At 39.3% G+C, this 12200-nt stretch overlaps 1 protein-coding gene across 2 annotated transcripts in view; it reads right to left on the bottom strand.

The window, feature by feature from the left end:
• BDP1 (BDP1 general transcription factor IIIB subunit) overlaps nt 1-12200 on the bottom strand; it is a 1097554-nt gene that overhangs the window by 1075365 nt on the left and 9989 nt on the right. For both annotated transcript variants that reach the window (XM_069224223.1, XM_069224213.1), the window contains exons 3-5: nt 11047-11156; nt 9480-9542; nt 6821-6955 (exon numbers count right to left, since the gene is read on the bottom strand). In XM_069224223.1, coding sequence (XP_069080324.1) covers nt 6821-6955; nt 9480-9542; nt 11047-11156 — 308 coding nt within the window. The remainder of the gene's footprint in view (nt 1-6820; nt 6956-9479; nt 9543-11046; nt 11157-12200) is intronic.

The raw sequence follows: 12200 nt of genomic DNA on the forward strand, positions 1-12200 counted from the left end.
TTGAGAAAGCCTGCTACTTTCTGTGTTTAGTACATTATAAACTGTAACATGCTGCTACAACTTTTGACATCGTGATTTCAGTGTGTGAGTAGTTCTACTGATGGCAGTTCCACTGAGACAGCTACTGTATAAACACAGCCACAAAGCAGCAGGCAAAGCTTGGGGCTCACCTCAGCTTCAGATATTTCTGTGTGATTTATAGGATAAATGTCTTGGGAAGCTTTACTAACAAAAGGCATGTTACAAAGCAAACTTTATTAGTTAAGTGATTATGGTGATTAATTAATGCAATGCTCTATCACAAACTACTTTATAGAAACTGGACAGAAAGCATACAAAGTTTGTAAATGTGAAAATAATGAACTGTTCATAAATGTAACTTATATGTGTTCTTCTTGTACAATCTCTTACATGGAAAGAAGAATTCAACTTGCGTGATGCGAATCTAAACTGACAAAAAAACAAGTACTACATGGTTTGTGATTTCCCTCAAAAACACTTCATAACGATGGTGCTGTGAAAAATGGGTGGTTCCCAGGGATTTAACTTAATCTGGTCCTGCCATGTGAGCGATGCTTGCCACTTTAGATTTCACGTTTTACATTATTCTGCATTTTCTAAGGCCCTCATTGCAAGCAGCCCGGTAACAGGTGTCATTTTCATTGTACCTGATAAAATCCGAGTGCAGAAAGTCAAAAAATTTCGGGTGCAATAAATACCACCTAATTACAAGCTTTTGGGGTGTGTCTGATGGATTTCGGTGCTTGCTGCAATAAAATCTACATTTTCTGGTAAATACCGGGCAGTTTTCTTCTCAATAAATATAGGCAAATTTGACGTGATCATATTAATCACAAAACTCAAAAATGCGTTATGTGCAGTAACAGTATCTACTGCACATATCACAACTAACTGGAAGCTCATAATAAGGATGAGAGAGTACTTGCTTTACCAAATGTGTTTTTGGCATGTTTTACTGCAACATCCAAGTATTTTATAACCCATATTGTGCACCAAGTCCCTCTATGGGTCTGGGTGCATTCACCCTGTGGATGGATATTTATGACTGGGCACAACCGAGACAGCTGGAGTTGAAGCTGAATGCAGTGCAAGTTTCTCACAATACCTGACAGTGGGTCATAGTGTTAACACTACATGATCATCTAATCCGTAGCCTATCTGCAAGGCACACAGGACAATGGTCACTTAAGTGCTAAATGGAATTTATATTTTATGTGAAGTGTATTAAGAACAGACACAGCTGCTGAAATACTGATGGTTAACTGAGAAAGAAAATGGTGTTTGTGTGTGTGTGTGTGTGAGAGAGACAGAAAGAGGGAGAGGGTGAGAGAGAGAGAGAAAGAGGGAGAAGAAGTGAGTGAGAGAGTGGGGCCATGGTGACAGGGAGGTGATGTAAGGAACTACTTGAAGGATAGAGGGACAAAACAATGATGAAGTGGAATTAGAGGATATGTGAGATCTGTAGATCAAGGATTTCAGAAAACTGTGAGGAGAAGAAAGGCCTAAGACAGTGGTGTGAAGAACTGAAGAAGACACTTTGAAGACTACTACCTCTTCCACAGACCTTAGCAATGTTTAATTCAGTCTAATATTTTCAGAATTCAAATATTTTAAATTCTAATTTTTACAACAAAATCACTGCTGTTGCTCATTTATAAGATACTACCAACACGCACTTACAAGGAAAATAGTTCTCGCTTGTTTTAGGTGTTTGTTATATCTGGATGCAACAACAGAAAACTGCACCCACATTTTGATGCAGTGGCACACTCTGTTAAGCACAGTATTTTAGTTCACGTTGTAAGATACACTTTCGATTAAAGAGACCACCTTTCTTGGAAAGGATTCCTAGTTACTCTTCATAGGCAATACCTCCTTTAGAGGATCACCTTGCCCCTTTTTTATATCCCACCTAAAACACTGGTGGTTGCTTTCCTGTCTGCCTCTGAGCTAAACATATCACACTGGTATCTTAAATTCCTTCCCTTTGGGAGTACCTCTGTGCAATGTGAACAAGTCATTCATAGCAACTGAGTGTAATATACTACTGCATTAACACTGTGGAATGAATTCTAAGTAGACCATAACACTTTTCTACGATTTGAGGCTCCATACCAGTAAGGGGCTACAAGCTCAACTCATCCCCTTCACACTAGGTCTGAATAGGTTTGAAATCACATTAAAGCATGTGGTCTGGCATAACCTAACCAATCATGCATATGAATAACGAGCACAGATTGTCCTCCCAGTTTACTGTTCTTCATCCTGTCTCTGGGGCAAGAAATGCCACCTTAACACAGGATCCCCATTCTGAGGCTCCCTAGGCTTTTCTCCTCCATCTACTTGTGCGTGGGGAAATAAAATGTCCTATGGTTACAGGACAGGTCCTGCATCTTTGTTGACGCCGATTAGCACTAGATGGTAATTCCATGAAGAGGGAAGAAATTATGATAGATTCAATACATCACTTTTAGGATGAGTTAGAAAGGAAATCCACATTTATCAAGTTTTTGATATTTATCAGTTCTGTCACACTGTGTTAAAACATCCAACAATCAAGTTCAGTTTATATTGAATTGTTTGTGTGTGCTATTTTTTTCCTCATCATGTATATTTAAACAACCATTCCCCGGGTTAAAGCACAGCACTGTAAAAAAAAAAAAAAAAAAAGTAAAGCTATAGAGGTAACTCAGTAGGCTAAGCACACTCCACTGAAATGTGGTTTAATATACAAGCCACAGGATCAAATCCTGCTAACGCTGCTCAACCTTTCATCCATTCAAAGTTGATAAAACTACCACCACTGAACTGAATAATTTACTATTACTCTATCAAGAACATTTAGCATAACAACACAGAATTGATCAGCATGGAGTGCTAGTTGGTCTCAACCAGAAACTGTATATTTATATGTTTTCAAATTGTTCATCATGAACTAGGTTAAAATCAACAGAGTACTTGAATAACTGTCTTTCCGGCTCTTTAAGTATAAGTATTCAATGGCCTAGTATCATGCTACCAAAGCAATCTAAAATGGATCCCGCTAGTCCCAGCAATCATACTGTCACAACATAGGAAGTCTCACTACCACAAATGTGCCAAACCACCGCCATGCTTAAACACACAACATATAAGGGAAAGGGTCTGGGTGTTACATCTCAAGGGAAATTTACACAAGTGAGCCACTAAGCCCCATTCCAGAGACAGAAAAAAAGACAGCATGCAGACACCGCCACTGTATGTCAACATATCAGGCCATGGATGATAGTCTCAAACTGTAACAAAGGTGCAACAGTCCAGGTCACATAACAGGGTCTGGACCTTGCCTTTTTTATGGAAACGCTAAGGCCTCAGCACATATGCTGCATTTAGCATGCTAGCTGGACTGAGAACAGGTCTCAATACCAGTTTCACACACATTCGGGTCACTCAGGGTTGGGTACACACAAATATCGAGGGGACATTCCCATCCCAACATGCAGTCAGATAAAATTACTTTGAAGAGGCCTCATGACTGTTAGAAAAGTTGTTTAACTTGCTTAAGGTCACTGTATAATGCACTCCTTGAGGCACAAGGTAGTAAAAAAAAATGCTTTTCTCAAGCCAATTTCTTTATACTATAGTAATAAAACTGGAATTTGACATTTGCACAATAGTAATAAATGAGGTATGATCAAATATACACACATTTGAATAAATACTTCAATGCCACTCACCTGTACTACTTTGATCAATATTCCATAACCAATATTAAAATAAAAATTACATGAAAATTTTTAAAATGTAGATTGAATAATAAGACCATTAAAAAAGAATAAAAACGGGGAAAATAGCACAGTAAGTCAATTTCCATGTTGCATGGTAGATTTTCTAATAGACACAGGACCCCTTTCCCAGCCAGGACACTAGGACGAAACTGGAGGACAGCCGGTGGAGAAGGGTTTGCTCCCTGGTCTGGACAGTGTCCTGTAATACATGATTTAAGCTAGTACACTTCAGTTATCTCCATCGTAGGTCTATTAACCCTGTACTGTTACATAGATTAGACCCCACTAGGATGAGTGTATGCCATCTATGCCTAGAACGAAAGGAAGCTTTTTAGCACCCAGCATGGCACTGCTCACCATTCTGGGACACTGTAGTACAGCCCCCGGCGGTGGTCTGTGGTACCCTCACAGAACGAGACCTGGCTGTTTGCCCGATGGGTGAAATCAAGAAGAACACAGGAAAAAAGATGTAATTTAAATTCCTGCATTTACTCCTAATGTTAATGAAATAAAGGGTTGCAATCACAAGGATGGGTCAGACAGGTACCAATGTGGATGGCTGGGCAAGAAACATGAGTAAGTGAGTGGGCGGTGGCTGAGGAAGTCCGCCTTCGCAAGTGTAGGCAAGTTGATGAAATAGCAGAAGATCTGCAGATCTGGGCAGCACTACTGACCAAGTCTGAGGGTGGTGGGGAGGGACACGTGATGAATCTTCTGAGGATGAGTAATGAGTAATTATTTAAATTGGGATTATGCTGTCTGCATCACCAGGAGGGGAGAGAACTGGGATACATTAACATATGATAGGTTGTGTAATGATTTGAGATAAATCGTCAATACTACATGTCACTTGGTTGGGGATGCCTGTAACATTTCCAAATGCTTCAATGTATTGCTACTGTTTGTGGTGAAAAACAATGGCACATAGTCCTTGCTTTCTTTGCAGTCTCTGAATTGTTTGCAGGCTACCAGGTTTCAAACATGCACATGAGCTTCTGTGTTCAAGCCAACGGACCTAGAACGGATTGGACAAAACTGGGACTCTGTGATAGGTAGCCACTTGGAAGGGTTTTAGGTAAACAGAAGCGGAAAGAAACGTTTCCACTGTCAAATGAAATAAAAAACAGGAAATTAGTCATATGAGCTTATTGACAATAAAAAAAGGATAGACGGAGTCAATATTACGGACCTGCAGCGTTTATAAATTTATTTGAAGAGAAGCAACATTCTTCTGTTATTTGCTATAACAGTCTCTTTTTTTGAGGCATCAGTCTACCAGTAACCAAAAATCACAGCAAGATATTTATTGTTCTGATGACTCACAGATTAGGTCGGTGGCCCCATTCTTTGGCCTAGAAGGTAATTTACATTGGTTTAGGTAAATATACAATGTCCTGAAATCGACAAACGATCGAGGCATAACCACTCCGGACATCATTTCACACCAGTGCTTCCCAGACAGCCGTTCTTAAAAAATGGTGGTTCAACAGTTTTGGAGACCCAACATATGCCCCGGAGCTGGGCAATGTATTTCTCTCATCTGCTGTATGGGGCTCAACTGTGCTCCATCTCTTCTTTGCCACACACAAGAATGGTGTTTGAGGTTTGGGGAGCAGCCCTCGGGGATCTGGGATGGGTAAAGTACTTGACTCATGAGAAACCTCTCTGGACTGTGCAGCTGCTTCGACAGGTGGCAGAGTTACAAGGTTTCACAGTGGGATCTTATCAGGGTGTCAACACTGGGGGAACTGATGACAGGGACGATAAACAACTCTTTCAAAGATTTAAGGAGTTCAACCTTCACTGGATTCGCACCGGTACCTACAACTTGGATAGACCCTAACGCTCTACATCTCTGCCCATAAAACGTTCTGAGAGTGCAGCCCTTTAGAGACCAAGATTCTATTTGAACTCCCTGGCAAACATAAAATCACATATATAGATCCCTGGAGATTAACTACCCTGATTCCTTCCCATGACTGCAGGAAGCGTAAAAATGGGACTTCGATCCCTTCACCAATGACAAATGATGGGAGGCACTTGAAATCTCTGTGCGACTTCGCCATAGCAACCGGATTCAGAACCATCCAGGTAAAATACCTCCACCACAACTATTTCTCTAAGAAACGCCTGTGGAGGATGGGTGTGATTGCACCAGAGAGCCCTTTGTGTTCTGCTCCAGTGGGGGAATTTCTGCACACTACATGGCAGTGCTGTGCTCTTGAGGCTGTTCTGGATGGGGGTTTTTGTCCTGTCTGGAAACCGCAATGTGTTGGCCCCTTCCAAGGGGCCCTAAATTTGTTCTGCTCAATAATGCAGCAGACACTAAGGAGGATCGATAAAAGGGCATTGCTCTGGCTTGGTTTAGTGGTCACTAAGCATGATACAGAACTGACTAGGAAAAGGGTTCTCATTAGAAAGGTGGAAGTTGGGTATGGGCTGAAGCATGAGTCTAGAGTACCTCATTTTCAAAGCACAAGGCTGCCCACATAAACACAAGCAAATTTGGAGGGAGTGGGGTTGTTACTGAGAAATTCAGCCTGAATCCAGCGGTGCTGGAGAGGAGTTACTGGGAGGTGGGCATTTGGGAAGGCTCTGACTATAACTAGACTTGATGAGGACTTGTGGAAGACGTGTCTCTGCTGGAGTGGGTAAACGGAATGGGGAAGTCGCAGATGTCTGTTATTGGGTGGAACACCTAAGAAGTTAGCAATATGCATCATCCACAGTTATTTGCCAGCAACCTTTTGTACTTATCGCTGCTACTTTGTAAATGCCAATAAAATGTTAACTAAAAAAAAAAAAAAAAAAAGGCAGTGTCATGTGTCTTTAGTTTAAAGGCAGCCACCTCCATGTAAAACACAGATCCTAGTTGGAAGAGTCCACTGAATGTTCATAGCATGATAATCATGGTCCTGGTGCTCGGGGTGGAAAACACATGTTTTCCTAAAGAGATCTCTGGTTGTACAGGTGCAATGCCAACAGTACATTACAACATAATTTTCTGGTTCTTCATCAATGGATTACAATACCTTTCTTCATCAAGGATAATGGTGCCATCTTCTGCCACTTTCACCCGGGGAACCACGAGAGCACCACCTTTGCTTTCTTCGTCTTCCACCTCTTCCACCTCTTCTTCAGCTTCAAGGGTATTTTTCTCTTCTGGCCTACAATGAAAACAAAATACTGAGCTTTGCAAAACATACAAACAATTTAAAACTAAGCAACATTCTAGTGTTACGTACCATGGGTAAAAAAAAAGAAAACGAAAGAAGAAAATCTGCTTTATCTGCTATTGTTTAATTTAGTACTAAATTCACAGGTGTTTGTAAATAGGTTGAATCAAAAATCTGATTTATGGTACAAGAGGAGAAGAGTTAAGGCAACAAACAACTTGACAATAAAACATGCACTAGGATTATTTTTGTTCATACTGAAACAATATGTAGATTGATGACAAGTGCCAAAATCCAACATCAGTGTCTAAACTTCCAATAAAGATGATGCACTGAAGTGTGCCTTAGAAACCATTTTCACAAAATACCACCCTATGGAGATTAACAAGATACATGGAGTCCCTCCCACCTCTAAAGTTTCAGAATTATATGCCAATGGGTGAGTAAAACAAATGCATATTTCACAGATAACTGATGAAATGGCAATAAGCTTGTACGAAAAACGCTGTGACTTTTAATAAGCCAGCATACAAGAAAAAAGTATGAAATGTTATTTTTGGTGTGAGTGAAAGGGGTAGAAGCAACACATAGAGGGGGCGGGCGGGGCTCAGACACCAACGCAGAGAGGGGGTGCAGATGGGGGGCTAGAACAACACAGGGGGGTGGGTGGGGGGGCTAGAACAACACGGGGCTATAGAACAACACAGGGGGTGCGTGGGGGGTCTAGAACAACACGGGTTCTAGAACAACACGGGTGGGTGGGGGGGCTAGAACAACACGGGGCAGTGACAGCACATTCACTGTCGGCAGGTGACACCTATACATAGGTTGTATAGAATTTAAATGCCTACATTGTGCAGAGGCTATACTACTTAGACCTCATCTAAAAATTAAAAAAAATCTGAGGTGATTACAATTTGTCAGCTCACTTTCAAGATACAAGAGCAGCTGGTCATGATCTATTCCAATGCCAATCTTCAACACAGTTGACAAAATAAATAGTTAATCTGATCAATAAAGTATGAAACAAAATACTTGGAATATCTAAGAGTTTATAGCCCCAGAAACATCTAATCTACACTTCAATTAAACACAGACAAACAAGAATTAACTGATAGGACCTCTTACATCAGTCAAGCACTGGCAAAAACGTAACGTAGATCTTTGAGCCTAAGTCAATATGATAAAAGTTAATGTTTTGCCTAGACTTTACCACATATATCCCTAAACAAAGAGACCATTTTACAGTAATTTGAAAACCAGGAAAATGTGTTAACTTTGTTTGAAATCCAAAGAAACCCTCTTTGATCTCACTGGGGAAACTACTTTTTTTTTTTAACGGGAAATGTATAGTTTGCTTCCATAATTTAAAATAGCATAACCTTGCCTTTACTTTGGTCTAGTCAGAAATTGTTTTTCACTAATCATACTAAAATGGGTTTATATTAAAACAAGACAAAACAAAAACAAAACAATATCCTTCTTTATGAAATCAGGTACAAATTGCAATTTAAACATTTTGATTTTATGGTTTAAATGAAAAGAAGCTCGCTTGATAGGATGTTCCCTCATTTCAAGTGCAGAAAAGAGTTCACTGTTTAGGATACTTTGGCAGAATGTAATGGTCATAACACACCAAGTGTAATCTAAAAACAAAATGCTAAACATTACAAGAATGGTGAACAAGATCTCCAGGAGAATTATGTGACTCTGACAGGGTATTAAAAATACTCAGTAGAAGTTACATGCTCTGAACAAATAGTCTGCCCAATTTCACACACTCAAGCTGAGAAATCGATTTCACTGATCAAAGAAAGCCCTTTCTCCTATAAATCAGCTTCTGATTCAGGACACGCTAGATGTATTTGCCAGGGAAAAGAGCTTGAAAATGCAGAGGGAGGGTGAGATTACAGAAAGAGGCTGGTTGAGATCTCTTCAATAAACAAATCAATAGAAAGTATTTTTAAGCTTACTGTTTTAATTTAACAAAAACCAACAACAAATATACTTCGCTCCGCGTAAAATTATAAAGGTTGCTTTGTTGGATTGAGGAGATTGCTAGAGATGTATGTACCACATGCAGATTATATTTATGTACTTAAAATGTCTAAATTTCTTAGTTTGCAAGAAAAAGAACATTAACACTGGAGAAATGTAATCCTAAGAAGTGACATTACATGCTTAAATAAGCAACTCAGAATGCAAGGCATAGATAATAAATTTAATCAAATGTGGCTATAAAGATATCTTATGGTGGCTACAGTGTGATCAAAAACTGGAAGTTCACTAAAAAGCCTGAAACCTGGCAAGGGTTAAACTTGCACAACATTATGGCAAAACTTTTAGTAATACTTTAGCATGTCAAATGCCTATTGATTATTTAATTTTGCTAGATTAACCTTGCTTTGTTGTTTTACTTTTAATATTTTCAACTGAACTGGTTGGTATTCTAATAAGTATTTCAACAAGAACAAGAAAAACAAACAATGATTACATTTGAATAGAAAAGGCTTACTCTTTAACTTGAATCTGAGTTGGAGGATTTTTTTCAGATTTCTTCTCTTGGTCTATTGCAGACCTATGAATGGGTAAAAACAGGGCAGGATGTTTAGATTACAGGGAATGCATTGTAAAAAGGAGCCATGTACTCTGAAGTTCATTACTGGAAAAAACTCAATTTAACAACTTTTCACACAAGTGCTAAACGAATGCCCTCTACAGATTATCAGTGACGAAAGTGGTTGTGGCGGTGAGAAAGGCTTGAGCTAATAGAATTAATCATATTAAACTAAGAATACATTTGCCAGCACTTCAAAAGTGGAAATGTCAGTCAATTTGACTAATGCAAAGCTTAACCATCAACAAGGATTCCCTATTTGGGAATGGACTATAACTGCCATACTTTATGACCAACCCTGCCTTAACACTTCTTGCTTCACTCCCTTCTAAGCATCATCCACACTTGCCCTTACACATGCCTTTGAGAGAGAAAGAAAGGGCTTACGAGCTATGCCCGGCTTTCCCCATGACCAACTCCGAACTGACTGGCTAGCTCACCTTTAAGCTCAATCCCCTCACAATCTTATCACATCTCTCTATAGGTCAGGAATGTGTTGAGCATCCATTGGAGTGATCCTTAATGAAGGATCCAGGATAAGCAGGCCTGCTCTCCTTAAGCAAATCTTCTGGGATGAATCGTCCCCTTGCCTTTCCATCATTGTTCTCCTATTTCTAAACACCTCTTGGCTGCCCATCTTGGTTGCTGAAACTCAAGTAAGTGCAAAGAGTCTATCAGACTGCATAGTTAAGCCATGTAACTTTGCTAATGGTTAGGCGGCATTGAATCCATCAAAAATCTGGATGGACAGTGACACTAACCACTAGCATTATAGGAGCTATACAGTTTCTGTATATTGGGTCAGTGTGATGCATAAACACACAAAGCGATAAGAACTGTTTGATGTAATGCATTTTGGGAGGTCTCAGATGGGGGGGCCAGGGTGTTCTACTTTTTCAGGATGGCCTGGATGACTAACCCTATGCCTTTGGACTACACATCCCAGGGTGCTGTGATATCCCTTAAGGCACCATGTAACTCGACCACAGCAAATAAGTAAACAGTAATTTCAATGAACAGAATCTATAAATTTTGTACTTAATGATACACGATTCTATCCCCATTATAGAAATCACTTGCCACATAGGACTGGAAGTGCACACTGCATTATACTAAGATAGGAAAAAACACGTCTATCAACAAATCACAGTATGAAATAACATTAAAAAAAAATATCACAGTTTCAGTCATGCATCTCAACTAATATTGGAAATTTTAAATATTATTGTGGTTTTAATAATAAGATTACCTGCCCACTTACTGCATAGCTACATATGGACCACAAAACGTCTTTCAATAAGACAGCAAGATACATACTTTTCTACTACTGACGTGGTCTCTATCAGAATACAAACCATACACATCCACAGGATGGTAAAAACAGACATTAAGTAGCCTTCCCTCCAGTCATTCGATTACCAATTTTAACAGACATTTAATTTTAAAAAATTGCCATATTACTCACTTCATAGGATTGGTGTCTGGCAAGTAATATATAAAATCTCGCATGGTCATGCTTGAGTGGTCAGGTGGTGTTGTGCTTTCCAAAGTGGGATGTTTTTCCTTCCAGTGTCTCTGAAAAATGTTTTAACATGATCACATTTTATCACTCAAGGCTTAGCATTCCCAATTACAGGCTTACTATCTAGTGACATAAATATTCATTAGCAAGACCAAAGGTTTGGAAAAGTTAGCAGTAAATCAGCATCCAACAGGGAAACATTGAAAAACTCAAGACTAATTATTACTCAAATGCAAATGGGTTCTTCAACACCGTCATCCTTTGTACGTTCACATGTGGACAAGGAAGACTGACAACATTCGGACCTTAAAATGACAGTATTTAAGTTTCTAAGAATCTGGACAGGCATTCTGTAGAGAGGCCACAGATAAGCTCTTAATCTGTGAAATTCCATTATTATGAGCCAATGTTTGGTCTTCATTCGTAGTGTGGTCTTGGCAAAAATTAGATAGCATGGTCTGAGCTCTCCACAGCTTGCTGTGGTAAAGTCCTGTCATCACAACTACAAGGATCTTGGTAATTACAACATGTTTGCATTAGAAAGGTGACCACTCACATAAGTGGTAATAACATGCATCTGTGGTTACTTTTTTATTTCAAGTGTAAAAGAGAGTCAGCTATCAAACACCACCCCTAGGTTTCTAGTCTTTAAAAACTGGTTATGGAAGAGAAATGTTCAGCCACCTAAGGGGAGTGGAGTTGAATTGACGGTGTATCAAGAAGATGGAGCAGAATTTGATGCATTCAACAGTGGCAGAAAACATTTACCCTTTAACAAGAAGTTTAGGAGCGATTGTGATGCACCTTCAAAAGGTTATTCTACTGTTGTAATATTTTACATTCCATACTTTGTACTCTTAAACATTGTATGAGCTTCTCTCAGATGAAAGGTCAATACTTCAAGGTTGTTGTAGGTTTTATGAATAAATGAAGTTGGTGGTTTATCAATCTGACAGTGACTCAATGGTCTTGGTTTATCTTCCATTTCAAAGTCAAAATATATTTATTTGAAAGGTGAAATAATAAGTGGCCAACTCTCCAGTCACCGCTGATAGTCCAGCAAACACATTTATTCTGCATTTTGTAAACAACCAATG

This window comes from Pleurodeles waltl, chromosome 1_1 (genome assembly GCF_031143425.1).
Source record: "Pleurodeles waltl isolate 20211129_DDA chromosome 1_1, aPleWal1.hap1.20221129, whole genome shotgun sequence".
NCBI lineage: Eukaryota > Metazoa > Chordata > Amphibia > Caudata > Salamandridae > Pleurodeles > Pleurodeles waltl.